The sequence below is a fragment of the Cricetulus griseus genome (genome assembly GCF_003668045.3).
Source record: "Cricetulus griseus strain 17A/GY chromosome 1 unlocalized genomic scaffold, alternate assembly CriGri-PICRH-1.0 chr1_0, whole genome shotgun sequence".
NCBI lineage: Eukaryota > Metazoa > Chordata > Mammalia > Rodentia > Cricetidae > Cricetulus > Cricetulus griseus.
The window spans coordinates 4,722,492-4,745,755 of record NW_023276806.1 but is presented as its reverse complement, the minus strand read 5'-3'; the positions used below and the strand labels follow the sequence as shown (position 1 = coordinate 4,745,755).

At 41.3% G+C, this 23,264-nt stretch overlaps 1 protein-coding gene across 1 annotated transcript in view; it reads left to right on the top strand.

Annotated features, from left to right (window-relative positions):
* Erich3 (glutamate rich 3) overlaps nucleotides 1-23,264 on the top strand; it is a 118,919-nt gene that overhangs the window by 49,673 nt on the left and 45,982 nt on the right. Inside the window, exons 8-12 of the mRNA XM_035450651.1 lie at nucleotides 3,746-3,817; nucleotides 5,535-5,663; nucleotides 10,365-10,523; nucleotides 14,036-14,254; nucleotides 19,957-20,137. Coding sequence (XP_035306542.1) covers nucleotides 3,746-3,817; nucleotides 5,535-5,663; nucleotides 10,365-10,523; nucleotides 14,036-14,254; nucleotides 19,957-20,137 — 760 coding nt within the window. The remainder of the gene's footprint in view (nucleotides 1-3,745; nucleotides 3,818-5,534; nucleotides 5,664-10,364; nucleotides 10,524-14,035; nucleotides 14,255-19,956; nucleotides 20,138-23,264) is intronic.

The following is a 23,264-nucleotide window of genomic DNA, read 5'->3' as shown; positions in this document are numbered from 1 at the left end:
AGTGCAGCCAACCTGAGAAATCATTGCAGCCTTGCTCCACAAAATTGTGGTTTCAGTTGTCAAGCACCATTTCAGTCTCTGAAAAAGGGTGCCACTCTTGGTTCCACCAAACCGCAGTAAATCAGAGAGGTTGGCTTGAAAAGCTCCTGAGCTGTCGGTGCAGTGACATTTATGAACAAATGCGGGACAATCAGTAAACCAGCAACAAGCTTAGAACCAGTGAAAATAGTTACTGTTATAGTGTCATTATGTCAATATTCACTTAAGATCTGTTTTGCACACATACAGTTTCTGCTGACTTAGGAATCCACTTTTTTTTTTTTTAACTTTAGCTCATGTCCACGAATTACACAGGCTCATTGTTGACAGCCTCAAATTTGCTGATTACAAAAGTGCCAGTGGGAATGGTACAATTCTAAAAAAAAACAATAAATTTTTAAAAAGTATGGCATTAAATTAACCCCTACCTAGTTTCTAACGTTAGTAGTGCTGTGTTCAGTGTTGACCCTGGTCCTTAGAGTTTGGTGGCGTGACACAGCAGAACTGCATGGATATTGTCCAGTAAGCCTCATGTATTAACAGCATACACATTTAAAAGAATGTATAATTATAATATGGAGTTTGACCTTCTCTAATCTGAAACGTGGGGCTGGGAGGACAGTTCATTTACTTGACAAGCCGAAGAACCTGAGTTTAGATCCTCAGCACCTGTGTAAAAAACCAGGTGTGTCATGCCCGTGCCTATAACCCATCCCAGAGCAGGAAGTAACTGCTGCGTCTTACTGGCTGGCAGCCTAGTACCGGGCTGAGTGAGAGACTCTGTCCTAAGACAGAGTGTAGAGGATGATAGAGCAGTTTGCCCATTCAATCCACACATTACATGTTCCACACACACGAATCCATAAACACTATATGTTCCACACACACAAAACCACATGCAGTTCAAAAGAAAGAGAGAGAGAAAGGAAGAAAGAAAGAAAGAAAGAAAGAAAGAAAGAAAGAAAGAAAGAAAGAAAGAAAGAAAGAAAGAAAGATGAGATGCTCCAGACTTGAAAATATTGCAAGCTTGGTGTTTATGCCTAAAGGTTCCAGCATTCGGGCGAATGCATGTTCAGCTTAGGGTTGTTTAATCGGTAAAGTCTGCAGATACCTATAAATCTGAAAAACAGTGAAGCCGTGTTTCATAAGACACAGCCAAACTGTTGATATCCTGGAACAACCAGTGTTGTTTCCAAGTTGCCACAGTGCTTGCCGTTAATGGATACTGCTGCAGTTTTCCTGACACCTTGGTAGGTACTCCTGCATTTCCCCATGCAGCCTGCAGTAGCAGACTCACTATGTGCTTTGTGGCTGCAAGACATATTCACTGAAATACTGTACAGCAATAGCACAGAGGAGGGAAGTGGCAAAGTTAACCCTGCAAAGGAGAGGGGGCACCCTGTGGGCATCAGTGCCAGGTGAACAGAGGTCCTGCTACCTGCAGGACCTTGAAGAGTAAGTCGGGAGCACAGGAGAAGAATTCTGGAGGAGCACAGTCATAAGCACAATACCTGGAATGGAAAGGAAGCCCCAAGTCTGCGCAGGGGGCAGTTTGGCAGGAGGTGACATTATCTGATAAGTTGGGGCCTTGTTTCTGGAAAATCTTGGATTCCCAAGGCAGGTTTCGGTGGAGGCGATGAGAGATTTTTGTTTTTCAGCAGGGGAGTGAAATAAATGAGCAGAGCTGCCGGAGCTGTGGCGGATGGGTTAATGGGCTGGAAAAGATTGCAGGTGGGAGGTCAATTAGGATTCTGTTGCCATAGGGCAGAGCTAACAGCAGCAGGGAGTGCCAGCGAGGCAGCTGTCTACAGAGACCGCAGAGGAGGAGAAGGCTGTGGAGAAGCCCCTGTCTCAGAAGCAGGGGAGATGCAGAGAACTTTAGGGACTGAATGACGGACAAGGGAGGAAGGAAGCAGGTGCGAGGGACCAGAATCCTATCGCCTGTGACAAACAGGCCTGCTAGGGTGCCGTCCTGGAGACCAGGGGCTCACAAGCTTACAGCAGCAGAATGGCTCCAGTGGTGACTCGACCCAGGAAGCAAAGGCACTGGAGGGCTTGGGAGGGAGTGTCAGCCACGGTGAAGAGGAGCCTGGCACCTGATTGTAGAGTTGGGGACAAATGGACTTTGGGAACAGGACAACAGTAAATATAAGAAAGTTTGTTGCTGAGTGGGTGAAGGATCAGAGCAGGAGGCAGAGGGACAAGAAGTGTCAAGAGATGACACCCAGGACAGGAGTGATTGAATCAGCAGGGACCAAGACCAGAGAAAAGGGTATCCCCAAAGGAATGATGAAACAGCATCGAGAAACACTAAAGACTGGTTTCCACTCTAATTGGAAGAAGATTTTTATATGAGGTATATTTTAAAATCAACAACTACTGTATTAAAATAATTGGAAAGCAGAGGAAAAAGCATAGTGAAATAAATGCATAAGGTTTCCACTTTCAGAGATGTACACTTCTTTTTAGTATCCTCTAGTCATATTTGTGCAGCAATAAAACCAGGATATGGCCAAGGGTGACAGCAAATGCCTGTAATGTCAGTACTCAGGAGGCTTAGGCAGAAGGATGGCCACAATTGTGAAGCCAACGTGGACAAGATAGCAAGTTCCAGGTCATCCTGAGCTATATTCCAAGACCGTCTCTCAAAAAACAAAAAAACAAAACAAAACAAAACAAAAAACCCAAAAATCAAATTCCATGGAACACAGTGGGATGTAAGCTGTGGTCCAGCCATTAGGAGCACAGGCTGCCTACGTGAAGGAAGAGAGTTCAGTTCCCAGGACTCCGTCCAGGCAGCACAGAACTGCCTCTAACTACAGCCTCACAGGTCTGCAGACGCACAAATAAAAATAAAAACAGCATGATACATCGTGATGGGGACACGGGTTTGTGGCCATCAAACAGGAAACAGGAAGTGAGACCAGGGCACAAAGTTGTGAATCGGCCTCAGAGTCTTTGGGAACTAGAGATACTAGGAAGCAACTCCTCTCAGGACACTGGCTCTTCCGGCTACTAGACTTTATGCCAATCTGAATCTGGCTTACTCCTGTGTTATTTTTCATCTTCCATTATAAAAGGAAAATCAAAATCTTTGGAAACCTTATTTTGCAGGGCGTTGGTGGTGCACGCCTTTAATCCCAGCACTCGGGGGCAGAGGCAGGTGGATGTCTGTGAGTTCAAGGCCAGCCTGGTCTCCAGAGTGAGTGCCAGGATAGGCTCCAAAGCCACACAGAGAAACCCTCTCTGGAAAAACCAAAAAAAAAAAAAAAAAAAAAAAAAGAAAGAAAGAAAGAAAGAAAGAAACCTTATTTTAATGATTATATTCTGTCCCAGCACGTGGATGCACCGAACATGTAACTACCTTTTTTTTGAATTCCATACCATTCTTTCACTTTCTTCTTCAAAGAAATTGAAGGGGTGGGGCCACTTTCAGATAGTATCTCTTTTTGTGCAAGACACTTAAAAGTCCTTACTCAGTTTTCCTCTTCAGATGAGGAGTGAAATTTCTGGTTAAAGGGCATGGATCCTCTTAGCTAAGATGTATTTGTAACTGGCAATTGATATTCCCACCTGCACACTTAGGCAGGTGGTTCTTCTCCATCTAAATGGCAAGAGGGGTTATTGAGAATAAAGCTACTTCTGTTGGGATTATTTTCCTCTAAAATATTCTTGGCTCTAACTAGCATGGTTCTGTCTTCCACAGCGCTACCACCAGCTTGAAATAAAAAGGAAACTGGACACCTTAGCTAGGAAAGAGCGGATTCAGAGGTTGAAGGTAAACTCTTTTGCCTTTTAATAGCATTTTATGTTTCCAACCCCCTGGCAGTTATTATTGAATGTCTAGAGGCACCTACTTTTGGACCGCAAATGTAACCGAGGTCAAGCAAGTGTTTCTACTGAGCTTGGATCTTATCTGTCATCTATATGGGCACTGATAAAATAAGCCCTGCCTCTGAGAAGTGCATTTTAACAATGCAAAAACTTTCCAAGACAAAATTAAAAATAGCCAAATTTGAAATCTGGCTTGTGTGTGTGTGTGTGTGTGTGTGTGTGTGTTTTAATATTTTATTTTGTATGTGAGAGAGAGGTCAAAGGATATTCATATATCTTAAGAAAATAGAAATGGTAATGTCCCAGTATGAAGGAAAATAAAACACTGGAAGAATTATATGATCACACATTTTCATTCGAATGTCACCCTTGAAAACCATGGTGGGAATAAGCTTCCTTGGTGAAAGAAAGCGAGATCAGATCTAAGACATTTTGTACCAGATATTTTTAAACCCCTTGGTGGCTCTCTATTTTTGTTCTTTGCAGTGAACTTACAAAATACATCAATTTGAATCAGGAGATGAGAGATTCAATTAGGCATGTTTCAGTTTGGGATGGCAGATTTATTTGATTTCTTGAACTATTTGAAATTGTGAGCTGTTTGTTCTTAATTTTCTGTGGTACTACAAATGCAGAATGTAGAACACATTTCACAAACTGATTATTTGCAAAGTGTTCATAGGACAACCTGTTCTGTAAGACTAAAATTTTCCTATCTGGGTTCAAATTTATATTATTGGGGCCAAATGCTAATCTTGTTAGTAAAGTGTTGAATAGCAGGACGTAGATCCCTTCCCAGGGGTCAGGAGAACTTAGGTGCAGAGGCTCCAGGTTCATTCAGCTTGGCTGGCCATGCCTTGCATTGTGGACTGCTACAGGTTCTGTAATTTATCTGCCGAAATGTGGGGGGTGATGACTGGAAATACTGAGTTCCAGTTCCTGAAGCAGGGTGTGCTGCAGCTCTTGTATTCATTTGTCCTGTGCAATGGCAGCTGAGGAACAGGGCGCTGGAGACACTTCAGTTCCTCTCATTTGGCGCCTCTATTGGGATTGTCAAAGCTCATTGCCGATTTGTGATTGGCAAAGGCATGTGTTAGGTTCCTTACTTCTGTTTAAGAGGCAAACTTTTGCTTCAGGGCATTATTGAATTATTTTTACATAAAAAAATTCAGTCGTTTCTGGTAGTCTCCACTGGTCAGAGTAGAGAAGTACAATGGTCACTGTGTAGTGGCCTGCTAAACATTATCATTGAAGTACAGGTTACTCTGAGTAACTCTCCCCCCCCCCCAAATTTGTTTGTTTGATTTCTTCAGGCAGGCTTCTCTGTGGAGCCCTAGCTGTCCTGGAATTAGCTCTGTAGACCAGGTTGGCCTCAACTTATAGAGATCCACTTGCCGCTGCCTCAGGAGTGCTGAGATTAAAGCAATGAGCCACCACCACCTGGCTCAGAGTGACTCTTTGGTCTCTAGCTAGAAAAGACACAGTTTTCTGCCACTTAATACCACACCCCCAATCCTATTAGAGCCTTGCTAACTTCCTTGTCAGGACACCAAGTAGCATTCTTAGTGGGGCAGGCTTTGATCTCATAATATGAATGTGTCAGGTGCTAAGCTAACCCAATCATCTATACATTAACTCCACAAATTCCTTTCTCATTATAGGGAGAACACACAAGACGATTTACTGAAGATAACATGCCCATTCTGACTCCCCATCCCCCAGCTGGCCCAAAGACTAACCGGGGCTGTAGCATTCTGGCTGAGGAAGGACGTTCTAGTCCATTAACACTGGTGAGCCCTATTAAGCACTCTGTCCCAGCTAATTAATTTATGATTTCTCATTAATCTCAGAAAGAAGACCCTCTGGGAAGCATGTCTGCACTATCCTACATTCTTGAAAACATAGTCAAAGGAACAGTTGGAAACCACAGACTCATAACTGCTCAAGTCTCCATTAACAGTACCCCCTCCAGTCAAATCCCTGTACATGCAGCTGTCACCCCAGCTTCTAGAGTGGGGATCACTTATGCTTACACACATACCCAGATCCCTCCCCCAGCCCTCCACCCCCCTCTGTTTTGCCTATAGAAAAAAGCAAATTCTACCTAATACCAATAATGACTTCCAGTTACCTATCTCAGTATTGACCCTCCAGCGCTCAGCAATGTGGCAGAACGAAGACTCTGGTTGTGTCATACATGCTCTGTGTTTTCTGTCGTCTGGGTATTATTCTTGCTATTATTCTGTTATCTGTACAAACTCAGCAGTGCCATGCTGCGTGCTAGTGACATTCTACCATTTATCAAAAGGATGTACTTCTACTTTGAGATAATTAAATGAACTGAAATCCAATCTGAAGAAATTGTAAACTGATACTTTTATCCCAGAATGATTTGTCTGTTGCCCAGAGGTGATACTTGCTGGAAGGAAGGAATAGTTCTTCAAAACAATACAGATTCAGGAAAGTTTTAAATAGTGTTTGTTGGATGTTGGTGGTTGAAAGGGGGTAAACTCCCCTTGACATCTTTACTCTTGGTTTTCATGACTGGATGTTTTTCCTTGTAAAGTCCAATCATTTTTATTTCTGTTGTATAATATTTGTGGAGAAATTATAAAGCCTTCACAGACTGTTGAGGAAGGCTGTCCCTTACGGCATTAAGCTCCAACATTCTACAAAAGTTAATCATGTCTTGACCTGTCCTGGGTGAACAGCCCAAGTCTTGGTAAGCCCCAGGTCTCTCTGGACTGTTTCTCCTCTTCCAGGTTTGAGTTGAATGTTGGGTGTGTGTGTACACACAAATATGCCTTTGTTAGACAGCAATTCACTAGCCTCTTCCAAGATTTCCCCAGAAGAAACCAAGGAAATAGTGCTGTTTTTGGTCCTTTACCTGGTTCAGAGAGGGAAAGCCCCTTTAAGGGTTTCTTTTCAGTTTTCCAGAGGAACCCCTCAGGAGATGGTCTGTGGCTCGCTGTGTAAGAGTGAGGTATTCCTTTAAAAGTCAGAGGCTACACTGCTACCAACCAGACACCTGATCACACACTGTGTGTCCTGTGCACCTTCCTGGATAGCTACTGAGATTCATAGATGAATTTCCTGCTTCATCCTCACCTGGACATACCCTTTCTCATTTTCAGCCCTGGCTGCCACCAACAGCCTTAGATGGAGACAGGAAGCTTTGTGGGATTTCACCACTTTCCACGAGCTTCTCAAGGAAACCTGAAGCACATGTTCCTGGCACTTCATTGCTAGTTGGGCCAAACTTTCCGACACCATGCAAACATTTAGCTGTGCCATCTTCATAAAACCAAGGAACGTCATCTCATCCGATTCTGCGCATCTTTGGGAAAGTCTTCCCATGGGGTCCTCTTGAGAATTAGCAAAGCTCAAGCTAAGCCTAATTACCAGGTAGCCAGTTCCAACTCACATTTTGGTATGGCTTTGAGCACATGAAGACAGTGCCATATTTATTACAGGAAAATATATTCACACATTGTGAAATGCAGCAAACTTAAGGTAGCCTCTGATATGAGCTACACGAGTTTGGGGCACACAGCTGTTAGTTAATGGGACAGATTTGTCTTTGGAGATAAATGTGAACAGTTGAGCATTTGACTGCCACATCCATCTAGTGAGATGACATTTGTATGCAAATGCATAGCAGTAAAATTAAGAGCACATCCCCCATGATGCTCTCTGGTTTGTAGGAACCAGTTCCCCTAAATTTTAACACAAGATTTCTCATGCTTGGGATCATTGCATGAGAGACTCAAAACAGCGTATGGGTTTAGTAGAGTCACAAGAGTTTCTTACTCAGAAGTGTGGGGCTTAATTTCTGTATGTGGATTTTAAGATTCCTCTAAGGTTTATCTCTTGTTTTTTTTCTGACCTCTTATCTGTGACTTCAGTTGTGTCTGTTGTGGTTCAGGTTTGTAGAGACTCTGTGTTCATTACTTCCCTTGTTACTGAGACAAAATATCTTTGAGAAATGACTGAGGTAGGAGGAGCTTGAGTGACTTGTAGCCTGAGGATCAGGGTGGAGAAGGCATCCAAGCAGGTGGTGCCACCGAGGGAGCATGAAGCTAGGGCCTTTCTGCACCTCACATACTGTCAGAACAGGAGGCAGAGAGGGGGCCAGAAGCAGGGTGTTCTATGAGCAGCAAGACCGGCCCTTCAGAGAGAAGCTCTTCCTCTTCTGGCTAGCCTTTACCCACCAATGGATTCACACACTCATGAAAGAACAGCTCCAGTTTTGGACCAGGTGTTGAAAACAGCCAGCGAGAGGCTTTTCACATTCAAACCATAAGTGAGCTAAGTAACAATGGCTTAACCATGGGGACTCATCCCCACCCCAGGGCATGCACATGGATGAGTCTCAGGTGACTCTATGAAGTCATCAAACACCTGGATTTCATCTGTGTTACTCATCCACCAACTTGGGGTACCTGCTTCATCCACAGCAGCCAGGGCTGTGTATCACCATGTGGATGCTCCGGCCGGAGAGGGGCCAGCGGGAAAGTAAGGACTTACCCCCCTTCCCTATGAGCGCCTGTGTCAGGAGTCCCTTTTATGGGTTTGCATTTCACTGGCCTAAAGTGAGAGGGCAGAATCATAGAGAAGTCTGGGGAACGTGCTCTCTTTGTGCCAGACATGATCCCAAATGAACATGCTCTTCCTGGAGAAGAAAGGAAAGCGAATATTAGGCAGTGCTGTCTCTGCTGCTCTTCTTTGGTCCAGGCTCAGAGCCAGCTCTCACTTGGATCTTCAGATCTCCGTCTTCCTGCCTCCTGTCATTTGGATAAAATTTTAGCTGTGTGTGTGAGAACTTAGCTTCCCCTAGCCCTCTCGGTTAACTGTGGATATTCTAAGAGCCCATCATTATAAGCCCCGTTCTCTGGCATCAATCAGCCTGATTGACTAATGGATATTTGGATGTTAAATATTACTTTTTATCTCCTTACATGGCCTAAGGCAGAGATTCAGTATGTGCCTACTGTTGAGAAATCAGAAGTTTAGCAGTGTGTGCACACATGCTTCTCAAGATGCTGAGAGAGCAAGGGATTGGTAGTAGTCTCTGGCTGCCTGTTTTTATGTGTTTATTTATACATACTTTTGCAGAATGGAATATTTGTGGCTCATCATCCTTTAGAGTCAATGTACAAAATTCTGTTCATGAATCATTAATATACTGTCCTTCTCATACCTGTTTGACCAAATACGCATGTCCTATTCTTGGTATACTTTCTCCTGCCTTATCTAATAGGACAACAGGGCCCAAAACTTCGTGCTTCTCCACTTGTGACGCATTGCTAATCATTATACAAAACTTATAGTATTCTGTTGTTGCCCCCAAAAGGTACTTACAATGTTCCATGCTGGCACTTTTTGTATTCGCTGCAGTACATTCTTGATTGGAAAGTGTCTCTGTTGGGGGCTCAGCAGGAAACAGATGGCTCATACAAATAGAGTAATTAGGAAGTTGTTTAATAAAGAAACTATTTAGGAAGATACAGCAGGGCAAAGAAAAACCAACAGAGATGGTAAGCCCACTGGGGCCAGCACCACGGGGAAACCACAGCTCCTACATTGAATGGGGCATGGGAGGGGTTAGATTCCAGGGGCAGTAGGTAGGGCCTACAGCTAGGAAGGTTCTGTGCAGAAGCAAAGCACTGGGGTGGCGGGAACCACCCTTCAGGGATGGTGGGAATAAGGGCCTCCGTTTCATCCTCCCATCTTCTCTGACGTAGTTCCTCTCTCTGGTAGAATCCAACTGAAGTCCTGAGATTGGTTGGTAAATTCTTGAAGGAATTGCTTCCAGGGCCCAGAGCTCCACAGACAGAGAAGGTAGACAGGACACCCAGAAGAACGAATGGAAAGATACTCAGTGTGGAAAGCATTCATTTTTATATAGTGCATCCCAGCGCTGCCAGCTATAATTTTTCATCTTGTTTTCTTACATTTCTAGGAAGCAGCTGAAGACACATAATTGGTGGTACATTATAGCCAAGCACCTGCCTTTCCTGTTGTCTGCTTTTACTTTGGGTGCCAACCTTGCAGCGTAATGAATTCAGAGTAGATTGTATATTGAAAACATTGAAACTGAAATGAGTCTGTTCCAATAATATCATCTCAGATCTCTACAGTAGGAACATTATTCAACTCAACATTTAATTGAGCAAAGCCATCCTTTGCACAAATTCAGTACTGTCAAGAGTTTACAGTACAGGCAAGAATATGGAACTATAATAGAGGCCATTTCTTTTGTCTACAAGGCTCCATCCCTTCGATATTTGGTTATGTAGAGGACTTCACCACCATATGTTTTAACAAATACTTTGGGTCAGAAGGGTGTGTATAATGGAAGGATATAATTAAAGTTTAATCTGTTCAGTAAAAAGGGACTATTAATTACTCTGGGCAATTTGTTGGGTTATTAATTGGTTCTGGAAATATGTCAAGATACTAATTTAAATGTAACTCCTCCGTTTGTCTAGACAGCCTCTCGACCGTATACTGCCCCAGGAAATATGCAGCCTCTGATTCGATTGCAGCCTCTTCTCAGTAATTGTGCAACGAGAAATATTTCAAAGATAACTTCAGGGTCCAAACCCAAAACCTCATTGCTGGAAAGCGAAGCTCCATTTCCTATTGGGGTAAATGCTATTTTCTTTAAGAAATATATTTCCTTAAATTGTTGATTAGAATCTTGTACTATCAAAGGTTTTTGAGGGGACACATTCAGCTCATCCACACAGTGAAACTTCTGTACATTCATTAAGCACTTACTGTGTACTTCTGATGAACACTACTTTTCTGTGGCTAGGTGGCATGTTGTTTATTGAATTAAACAGAATCTGTAAGGGGTGGATTTGCAATGATGCTCAGTGCTAGCTCACTATGAGAAAGAAAGCTAGATGAAAAACAAAGCCACAAATGTCTGTCCTCAGAAGAGACCCTTTGAGGATCAAACCCAGGGGAACCAGACAATGGGACATTGCATGGCTGGTCTGTGTTTGAATTGGGACTAGCTTTCCTAACAGTGTGTGAAGTTACTTGGAGGTTGAGTTACAGAAGGAAGGGAAAGTCTGTCGTTTAAATGTGCTGAGCTCATCATACCTGGGGCTTTGACACAACATCCCTTTTAAGGTTATATCTTGGGTTATCTTGCTCTTTAGATTATGAGAAAGCTAGCCATGGAACAGAATCTACCTAAACAAGGAGGAAATAAGCCAGGCCATTTCCAACTTGTAGGGACATTTGCTAGCTTAAGAATTTGTCAAGATCATCACTGTCATTAAGAGGAAGGGATGGATGTGCTTCATTCCTTACTAGGAAATACCAACCACGAACCTAAGACATTGTCCCCTTCCACTGAGAAATGCCCTTCATGCAGATAAATAAGTGTTTGCATTTCATACTAAATATACCCAGGCAACTGTGGCATCCGAATCCACTCAATGTGCTTTTAGCTCATGAGAATATTTTACACACCTTTTTTCAGGTAGTTTACTGGTAGCTTTTTAAATGCTAGGAGAAGTTAATTGGGAAATGGTGGCTTTTTGTTTGCAGAAACAGCTTGGAGTGAGACAGGCTCCTGGGTCTTAGATCTAGAGTCCAGTTGAAGTAGCCAGGTCCTATGAGACCACTTCAGGCTACTTAAAATAATACACAAGCAAGATACTGTTGCTTTATAGTAATCGAAAACAGGAGATTTGTCCTGACCAGGGGCCATTAATCCATCATCAAATCTCCAAAGCTTGTAGGATCAATGTTGTCTCCCCCATTGGCAGAGCCTCCTGGGAGACAGAATCACAATAAGGATGTTGCCTGGTGATGGAAGAATCAGAAGGGGGGCTGTGTATCTAGGCAGTGCTCCTGGATCAGGTTAAGGCTTCCAGAGGCACCCATCTCATCTTAGGAATGGGCTTGCCAAAAGTAGCAGGAAATGCACAGGTCTTTGCCTAAAACTGTCAGTGTTTGCCATTAGAGCTGGACATGCAAAGCCTGATGGGTAGGACTTCCTCCCCATTAGGCAGGGCTCCCATGGGTACTTCCCATGTTGGCCAAGGTGATTACATTCTTCCCAAGCTTCTATAGTTCTGAGTTCTACTTTGGTCAATTTTCTTCCTAGGCATAAGAATACCGCTAGTGAGATGACACATGGTTTTTGACTCCCAGAAGCTGATTTATTTATTTATTTATTTATTTATTTATTTATTGCTTTCAGTGATTTTTCACCCCCCCATTACTCTGAGACACTGCATGCAAGTAATAGTTATATATACACATGGTGACATATATAACTCAAGTTTTGAGAGTGTGGGTTACTGACCTCTAACTCAGAGATCGTTCTGCCTCTGCCTCCCAAGTGCTGGGATTAAAGGCCTGGCACCACTACCACCCAGCTAATTTTTCAAAAATATTATTAAATACACTTCCAAAACAAGACAATCACCTGATATGAGCTATCATACTTATTTCTAAAAGCAATAAAAGTTATCAAAAATTCCCAATGTCCTAGATCAATTAATTTATATATGTGAATCATGTGCATTTATTTTTAGTTTGATATTCTAAGCTCAATGCAACCTATTTTTGCAGAAAAAATTGGAAACAAGTAAGAACACTCAATGTAATTTAATATCTGAACAGTAGAACCTGCTTATGAAAAAGTGGTTTTATTCAAGGTTTGAGCTAGACATGATTTTTTTTAAGATTTATTTATTTATTATGTATACAGTGTTCTGCCTGCATGTATCCCTACAGTTCAGAAGAGGGCACCAGACTACATTATGGATGGTTGGGAGCCACCATGTGGTTGCTGGGAATTGAACTCAGGGCCTCTGGAAGAATGGGTAGTGCTCTTAAGCCCTGAGCCATCTCTCCAGCCTGCTAGACATGCTTTTACGTACTCTGCTTTTATTTACTTAGTAACGAGTGCCCTTTGGAGAACTTACTTTCCTTAAAATAATTTTTTATTATTAAGCATTTCAAAATTTAGACTAAATTGGCTGAAAATTAATTAGGAATACAAAAATATAAATGCAATGTAAATTTATATTGTGTAAGTATAGTTTTAAAAAATTGGTGTGTAATGGATAACAATATCTAAATATTCCTTAAAGTTTGGAAATACACTTCAGACACACAAAATAACCAATTTGTAAAAATGTTTCGATTCAAGTCTGTCTGGCAAAGATTACTGATTTTGCTTTACTTTTAGAAAATGCCTAAAGTGAGGCATTTTGATTAAACCCTCAAACAATATGAAGATATATACCACAAGGATAAATTAATGGTTAAAATTTCCCATTTGTTCTTGCCTTTTAAATAAAAATATACATATAAATCACTTAAAAGAAATGTTGCATCATACTGTCTGTGCTACTATGTTAGTATAAATATGCTCATATTTCTAAACCCTATTGAGAAATATATAATCTAACTAAAGAAACCAAGCAAAATTTAATTAACTATTTTCCTATGTATGGATTTTTGGGGTGCTAAAGTTTTTATGGTTGAGCTGAATTTAAATATGTATATACACACACACTTAAAAAATACACGCACATGTGTATCCTAATGCACATTTACAGCCAAGTATTAATACTTGCACTGAATATTAAGGGTAAAGCTGTTCCAGGATTAATTCCCGTTGGCAGGATTTCTAGGTCAAAGAGTATCCTCTTTGAAATTTGGTGAATATTTTTGTTTGTCATTCACTAAGCTTGAAGTAATTCACTGTATATCTGGCATTTGATCATGGTTTTGCTTATCCTGCCTGTTCAAACCTTGGGATGTGTGGGGTCAGAATGTGAGGACAGTGCTTCCTGTTGCTCAGTGCCCTGGCCACCCCTACTTCAGAGTCCAACCCTGCATGCCTCCTGGTGTGAAATCAACTAAACTAACTCTCCCTTGAGTGCTGTTCTTAAATCTTTTATTGAAACTACATTTACACAGAGTTAAAAACATGTGCTTATTGAATTTGCAATAGATACAATATGATTTTAATAGGTACAAATGTGTATTTTGGGTTGGGCTATTGTTTTCAGGTGGGTTTGTGTGCAGTCTCAGTCATCCAGGCTTGCCTTTGGTTTGCACTGGAGTTGCACTGAGGCCCTGCTTGTGTGTCACTGGGTCTTAACGTCATGGTGTGTGATTACAGGGCAAGAAGGCAATGATGAAGTTCAGGAACTGCATGGACAATTCCCAGAGGCTGGATTCCTACCAACTTCCAGACATTAACAGTTACCACACACCTGTGCCTCCCACACCTCTACCCCAAACAGGAAAGATCTTCAGGGAGAACAGGTCCGAGCCTTGGAGGAGGAAAAGGCTGCGCCCCATCACAGCTCCCAACGGCTTAGAGCCCCTCTGCACCAGGGTGACTATGAGTCAAATGTTCTTTTAGTACTGTAACACTGGTGATGAAGGCTGCACACCAGCTGAGTTCTAGATCTGTATTACAAGAGTTTTCTAGAATCAAGTACAAAACTGCATTACATAAAGAAATACAATGTTTTTGCAAGCACAGCTATAAACACGTAAGTCAAATGAGACATCTAAGTACTCCAGCTGAATGGCGAATTTAGCAGAATTGGTGATAGAAGACTCATGAAGTCTTGTGGCCAGATTTAGTTTGACTGACTCCAATTTTGCTTCCCTTAATTTCATCATTCAGAGTATATTAACATTTAATTCATGAAAATTCATGGATTTAAGCATAGCTTAATTTTGTTTTTAATGGTTTATTGCAAATTAGTTAATGTTGCCTACAATGTTTTCAGCGTTCTTTGAAAAATGCCGTGGTTCATCACACATTCCCCCAAAACATCGATATAGCACACGCTTGTAAGCCTAGATGGACCATGCACAGCTTAAGTCTAGTAAGAGAGCAAAGGAGCTCCCTTCTTTCACTTGGTAAATACATAACCACATTAATTACACGGAACTTCCCTGACTCTTAGTAGACAGTGGGGTTGGCATTTTCCAGAGAGAAAGAACATCAGGTGAAGTTCTCAAAGGCACAGACACTCGGCCCCTTGCGGTTCCAAGTCAGCCTCGTCTCCAGCACCCTTTTCCAAGCCCTGCCTGTATCTCACTCTCAGCAGAGACCCCCCTCTGTCCTTCTCAACAGGCCAGGGCTTGCTTTCCCCTGGCATTTCAAATTCCCTTCTCTCGATTTGATTTTCTCCAGCCCTCTCTCTCTGATTCTGTCTCTGTCAGAGCCTTTGCTCTCTCATCCCGGAAGACTCCTTTGCCCCAAGTGCCTTGTCTTTGACTGACACTGCACTCTGCAGTTTGTGTCTTCCACCTTCTTGGTATATTGTCTCTGCTTCTTCCAAGAGATCAGGTTTTTATGTCGTTATCAAATCCTTTCTATGCAGACTGCACCTCAAGCCAGTTTTTTCTTTTCCTTCACACTTTAAAAAAGTTTGTTCTTTGAAAATTTCACTCTTGACATATTTCCTCCCAATCACCTTTCACCAAGTGCCCCGGAAACCCACCACCAACTACTTCCTATGTCTATATTGTTATTATTCATTAACTAATTATTTCTCTGAGCCCATTAGTGCTGATCCTTTAAGAATGATTGTGGGGCCACCCCTGGGGTGTGGATAACCTGTCAGTGGTAACATCCCCAAATAAAAGTGACCATCCTTCCCTTAACATCACCAACTGCAAAAAGCTCCTAAGTTTCGGGAGGGGCTTCAGAGGCTTATCCCCAACCCATGCTAGAGTAGTGACTGGCTTGGCCATGTGCAGGCGACCACAGCTGTGTGGGCTGATGTGTGTACCAGCCCAGGTGAGTTCCTGAGTCAGCAGTGTACAGCCCTCCTCCCCCGCCTCTGTCTCTTAGACTGTATCTACTCACTCTCCCTCACCAGTGTTCCTAACAGCTTCCTCACTTTCCCATCCCGCGGATATAGGAGCGATAATGTGGAATGACTCACCCTTGCTTCATTGTTTCCTGGATTTCTTTGGTTTTCCCTTTTTATTTCTAGATCTCTCTTCCCCTCCTCCCAATCTTGCTTTTCTTTCTGAAGCACCAACTTTGTTTCATTGGTTCTTTGTGGTTTTTGATTTTTATTTCACTGATTTTGGTTGTCTCCTACTATCTACTGTTTGTGGATTTGTTTTGCTCTTGTTTTACAGGTCCTTAAGGCATGTCCATAGTTATTGATTTGAGATCTCTCAAGCCTTTTGATATAGGCACTTGGCATTATCAACCTTTTATAATTAAAAAATGATTTTTCATTTTATGTATCAAGCCAGGTTTCCCCTCCCTTCTCTTCCCTCGTCCCCCACTTATGCCTTCCCACCACCCATCTACTTCTCAGAGGGTTTAAGGCCTGCCTTGGGTAATCAACAAAGTCTGGCATACCAGTTTAAGGCAGGTCCAAGCCCTTTTCCTGTAGCAAGGTTGAGCAAGGTATCCCACCATAGGGAACGGGCTCCAAAAAAACCAGTTTATGCATCTGGGATAGGTCCTGGTGGCACTCAACTTTTAAATTAATTAATTAATTAGCTTATTTATTCAAGATGGGGTTTCTCTGTGTAACAGCCCTGGCTGTCCTGGAACTTGCTTTGTAGACCAGGCTGGCCAGGAACTCAACCTCAGTCTCCTGAGTGCTTGCGTCACCACTTCAAGTGACTTTTAAAAGATTATCTCAATTGCGTATGACAGATTTTTGGTATCTTGTATTTTTCTTTACTTAACTCTAGACATTTTTTTTTAATTCCCTAATTTCTTCAGCAACCTGATAATCATTCAGTAGTGTTTAGTCTCTGTGTGTTTGAGTCCTCTATGTACCTTCTGTGGTTTATATTGCTGTTGATACCTGGCCTTCTTCCATTATAGTCAAACAGAATATGCTGTGTTAAATTTCCTCTCTATGATGAGATTTTCTTTGTGTCCCAGTACATGTCCAATTTTGGAGAAAGTTTTCATGGAATTCTAAAAAGAATGTGTGTTATGTAATGTTTGAACAGAATGTTCTATCGCCATCTTTTAGGGCCACTTAGTTTATGATGTCATTTAACTCTCTTTAGATGTCATGTTTCTCTCTTTAGATGACCTGTCTACTGTTGAGAGTGAGGTATTGGAATTATTATCGCTGTGTTGGGGTTAATATTTGCTTTTACATCATTTAGTATTAATTTTTGAAGTTGGGTGTGCCTGTGTTTTGTACATACATATTTATAATTACATCTCCCCTGTGGATTTTTCTTTATTGGGTGTGAAGTGCCTTCTTACTGGGGAATTCAGGCCACTTAGCCTCCAGAGTTATTATTGAAATCTCTGTGTTAGTATCTGTCGTTTTGGTGACTGTGTGAAGTTTTCTCAGACCTCACTTGATAAACTGTTCTGGTATCATTTATTAATTCTCTGGGACCCCTTGTGTGTGGTTTTCCTCATTCAAAACCAAACTGTTTTGTGCAGAGCTAGCTTAGTGGTCCTAAATCCTTTAGTCTGCTTTTATCATAGAAAATGTTTATTTAACATTCAAATTTAATGGATAGTTATGCTGGGGAGAATAGTCTAGGGTGACAATCATGGTTTTTCAGATTGTGGAATATTCTTTTCAGGTGCTTATGGTTTTAAAAGTTTTGCTGAATAATCACAATTATTCTGGTTGATGCTGACTTGACCTTTCTGTTAGTTTCCAATAGTGCTCTTAGTATTTTCACTATATTTCACAGGGAGTTTCTTCTCAGAGTCTATTTATAGTTCTTATGGTCTGTATACCGATGTTCACCTCTTTAGGTTTGCAAATTTCCTTGAAAATATTTTCTATACAATTGCTGTTAGTTTTTTCTGTTCCCATAATCTGAAAATATGATAATTAGGTTTTTTTCATGGTATTCCAGATGTCTCCATTGTTCTTTTTATATAAATTTAAAACTTATTATTTACCTTAGCTGTCTGATCCAATTTCTGTACCTTGTCCTGTAGCCCTGATACTCTGTTTTCTATACAGTCTATTCTGTTGGTGATGTTTTCCTGTGCATAATTAAGCTTTTCATTTCCAGCATTGTTTCAGTTTGGCTTTCTTCACTAATTGTATCTCTTGTGGAATTTTGCTTTCACATCCTGTATTGGCATCTTCATTTCATTCATCTCTGTTTTTGTTCCTCATTTTTTTTTGAGTTGTGTGAATGCAGTTCTATCACCCTTATCTATATGTATGGACTGATAATCACAACAAACACATGCATGCATGTACACACAGGCATGTGCACCTATGATTCTCCTTTTGAAATTTGTTTCTGCTAAGGGATAGCTCCTCAATTTACCTTTTAGTATTCTAACAATCAACTTTTCTTTCCTGTTTTTATTTATTTGTCCTGATGCCTTTCTTGCTGCAGGAATCGTCATTCTTATTTTGCACACAGTCGATTGAGATTTTTGTTCTCATGTCATATTTAAATTATAATCTTGGGTGCTCATTGGCCGTCCTTTATAGAATGCCTTGTTTGGGGGTGGAGAGGGGCCCCAATGGTTAGAGTATCTGCTGCTCTAGCTGACAACACTGGTTTCTTTCTCAGCACTCACAAGTTTTCATATACATTTTTTTTTTTACTTTTAGCATTTTTGAATTTTAGGTATAAAAGTTTAGGTTTTTAATGTGTCAAGATAGTAGGTAGGTGGTTTGTATTTAATTAAATTTAGGTATCTGCTCCATTCATGAATTTAGTCCCATCACATTCCTTACTGTGACATTTTTTTGGTAGCATCCCTCATGTGGAACCTCCCTGTTTCCTCAAAGCTTTGCTTCCCCCTTGCAGACACTCCTCCGGGCAGTCTCATTTCTCTTACCCTTTTTTTCTCATTCCTGAGGCTTTATTTTGTTCTCACCTTCAGTCTGAGCATCGACCCAACTTCAGCCTTGATGCTTGCTTCTCTGTTCTGACAGCATCATCTTCTCACATGGTTTCTCCAGGCCAGTAAAGCCTGAGACGCAAAAAACATCAGAGTCAGAAGTCAAACTCCTTCATCCCCTGATGGGCAAGATCTCAGTTCTGCCCACCCCCCAGCCCTCTCTCCCACCTCTGCCAAGCCAGCCTGACTACTACTTAAGCTGGTCTACTCTTTGTTCCATGGTATTATCATCTGGAAATATACTTACTTTCAAACTACTTACTGTCTTTTCTTCATTTAATTGTCTTTTCTTATATGTATGCTCTGTGGACTTTTAACAAAATATGAAAAGTATTGCTTAATGGCAATACTTATGACATCTATTATTTAGTGAGATATAGTGGGATACAGTGTTTAACATGCCATAGGCAATGTAAGTCTTAAAAAGGACACACATTTTCTTAACTTTAGAAATGAAGCATGTCAGGTTAAGTAAATGGTCCATGGTCACAGAACTCATTGCCGCCATCTTAGGAATCCCGCACAGCAAGCTGAACTGTTGCTGCAGTCAACAAACTCAATAGTGTTTGTAATATATTATCTCTCAACTCTTGGAATTAGTTGTAGTTGGTCAGCTGTTTTCTTCAACAGAGAAACCAATTAGACATCAATGTCATAATCCCAGGCACTTGACATACATGATCACCTATCCTTATACAGGGACCCCAGGAGGACTCTCTGTGTCCATGCACCTCTCAGTTAGAATGGACCAAGAAACGGTCTGTTGTCTTTGCTCACTTATAAAGATGAAGTGGTCACTTCAAAAACTGTCACTGCGTCATGATCAATATCAACTGAAACCAAAACATTAGTATTTATTCAGTTCTTTTGTTTGAATTTTTTTATTTGAAAAGTAGCTGAAAGAGTCAAAAGTAAGTTCTTTCTAACACAGAGAGAGGAGAACTTGAGGGGGAAAATAACAACATTGTGTCCCTATCATTTACAAAGCCCAAAGCCCAAATCTGGATGCTAGTCCCCAAGACAAATTTATTTCATAATGTTTTTGATTCTAATGTATTGTGCGCAATGACCCTTTTATAAATACTTTGTTATGGTGTGCTAGGAATTACATGTCTCTGTTTTTCATATTATAAAGTCGTGTGGGAACAGGAGGTCTCATGGGAAGACCCATAGTCACTAAGTCTGTGCGTTGTCTATCCTAGGATCAAGGGAGGATTTACAAAGCTGCCCCGCATAGCAATGCAGTTATCACAATGGTCTATCTTGGGAAGAATGTGCACCTATCCTATGATGACAAAGACTTTCGAGATGAAATCAAGATTTACCAACAGCACTGTGGAGGAGAGAACCTTTGTATCTACAAAGGCAAACTGCTTGAAAAAGGTACAAGTCAATGTGAATTTTTAAAAAAATGCTTGGGCTGATGTTCCAGATAAGCTGTTGTTGACATAATATCAAAATGACTTCAACCACTTTGAGAAATTACGCATATCCAGGAAATTATAAAACAGCTGCTTAAAAGTAAATCTAGATTCCCAGCTCCTTGATTAAAACTGAAGCAGCAATTACTCCTGCAGAATGTAGAAGAAGGAATTTGGAGTTCTTTTACCTGGTAACAGATTAGTTTTGGTGTGTGTGTGTGTGTGTGTGTGTGTGTGTGTGTGTGTGTGTGTGTGTATGATCACTAAATTGTTTCAGGAATATGCTATCCCCAAAATTACAAGTTAACTTTTTGGCTTGCTATAGTGAATAATATTATAGATTATAATAAGAGAAAGGTCACAGATTGGCAATTTCGTCTTTAGAATATGTGGAGATGAAATTATAAATTAGTAGGCTCCATGATGAGTCACATCTAAATAGCCTGATGTAAACATTTTTTTTTAAGTGCCCTATTTAGTACATTTAATTTCCTTTGGCCCTAAGTCCATGCTTGGCACTATAAGATACTTTTATTAACACATATTGCTACACACTGTGGTTGTTCCTTCAATATTTAGTTTAGCAGGGCAGCAATAAAAGAAGGTACTCTTACAAAGCCATGTTCAGTCCTTGCTTGCATAGGAAACTCTCTTTAGAATGCACTGTCAGTTTTCATGACTATGTAGCAGATCTCAAAATAGACTGAGGAGTCGGAAAAGGACTTTGGTACACTTGGGACTCTTGAGTAACCCTAAGGGAAACAGTTCCAAAATTTAAAGCTACAAATATAATGACATATTTGAGGAATTATGTGTTTTAAGTCTCCCAAATAAACAAGACACTAGAATATTAGTTTTAAGTTAAAGTAAAATGAAACATGGGAACTGTTAACATTTTTTACAAATTTGGCAAAAATAAATGTCTAAATTTACAATGGTGTTTTGCAGTCTCAATGCAGAACATATTCCTATTGCTGTAGATGAGGGAGGTGAAGGCCCCCTGAGCTGGACTGGATCTTGAAGGATATCTGTCTTGCTCTGGCCAGGTTGGATGGGTTCTATGATTGCATGCTACCTCAGTCATTCTTGGTCACCAAAGCACAAGCCTTTTTCTGAAGTGAATTCCAAATGAGACCCACATACATTGGGGCAGAGTCACACACCTTTATCTTAACCCAAGCAACTTAGACACAATTTTGTTTTTAAAATATGGTGCTTGGGTATTAATTTGGGATAACTGATGAAATTAGCTGTCATCTAATGTTAGAATGTTTTTGCTAGGTGTCTATGCTTAAAATAGTTTCCTAGGTTGTGTATCTCACACTTGACTCAACAACATATATAACACTGAGTGGGAATCAAGATTCACAAGACTCAGTACAGGTTAAGTGAAGTTTATTAGGGGAGAATGCACCTACACAAGAGGTGGGTGACCACTGCAGGTTCCAGGTCCCAGGATCCACCCAGGCTGTACTCTGTGTCCAACCGAAAGCAAGAGGGCCCGCTGGAGTCTGGGACCCCAGATCTAGTCCTGCCTTCCATCACGTCCCGCACCTGTGACCACACCCAAATGAACATGGTCAGTGCTACAGGTGTGGGTGGGGTGGATCTCACTACGATTTACAAATGACTATATGGTGGAGAATGTGACATGTAAATGGAATCTTATCTGGGTGGCCTAGTAAACAAGATGCTTGGTGGACCAATGATGCAGGTCCAGAAGCCTCCTCCTGCAGAGGAGGGTGCTGCGGGGCGTGGGCTGCTTTGTGAACATGCGGACACTGGGTTCTCTCTTACACAACGGCATGGAATGGGGACTGAAGTCATCGATTCTGCCCGTGCTGTAGTCTGGTCGCAGCTTGCCTCACCACTAGGAGAGGAGCTGATCAAAACTGAAGAGTTGGTTTGTTAGGGAGTTATCATGAGGTCCAGCAACCAAAGCGATTCATCTGGGCTATCGAGAGTCTGCACTTAGTTGTGGGTGATTCTGTGAAATGTAGATAGGGTTTTAGGTTTCTGTGGAGAGTAAATTGAAGACTTTATTCATACTTTTGGAATAATTTGCTCATTAAAATGTGACATCCGTTGGTTTTTCTTGCTTCTTGAAAATAAAGAACTACAGTAAAAATTTATGGAAGAATGGGTCTAGGAACACCTTTTTATTAGCAAAGGGATTCACTGCGCCCACTCTAGTTAGGTTTATGCAGTCTGAGCCACAACTAGTTGCTTTTTATGCACCTGTGAAGTCCCTGGGATGTTTTTGCTTCTCGTAAGGACTGCAGCATCCTCCAAGCATTCTGATTTGCCATGCGTATCCCGTCAAACAAAAGAAGCTTCGGCTGGTGGGCTCATGTGGAGGGAAAGAATGTGTAATTGATTTTCTGGCCTTCTAACAGTGTCCAGCCCTTGACCCTGTTTTCTTAGGCTTCACAACCCTTACTCTTTGCCTGTACCTCCTTCCCTTCCATACCAAGCCTCCTCCATACAGGGGCCTTTTCTCCTGTGATTTTACTTGCCCTGTGGTGAACCCTCTTCTCTCCCCTTTAAATTCAAATCCTACTCAGCCATTTAGTCTGGATGAAGCCTCTCTGCTTCTCAGGTGACTTTTTCCGGGTTTTTCCTAATGGCTACATTGGGAGTCTATCTAATCTTAGAAGGAAATATCTCTACTGTATTCCGACCTCATTCAACTGTTCCTCACTTCTTGTTTTACATCAACTTTTATTTTTGAGGTAGATTTACCAAGATATAAATTAATCGTCATACTGTCCATCCATTGTATGTGTGCAAACTATTGGAAGTCAGGGACTGTGTAAAATTTGTGGGCACTTTTGTCCAACAGTTTCAGACTCTCCTTCATGTCTGTCTGTTCACTGCCTGCTTCCTCTCTCTCCTGACTTGTTGAATCAGTAGTTGCCTTCCTTGCCTTGCTGAGTGAAGGGCAGTTGAACAGGTGGTTATATCTGCTCTACAGTTGAGTCCATATTGGGATATAATATAATAATAATAATGATAACATAACAATGATTCCAAGGATTACTGTAGCATGTTGGTGTGCACACACATTATAATCTGTGTTAGTCAAGGCT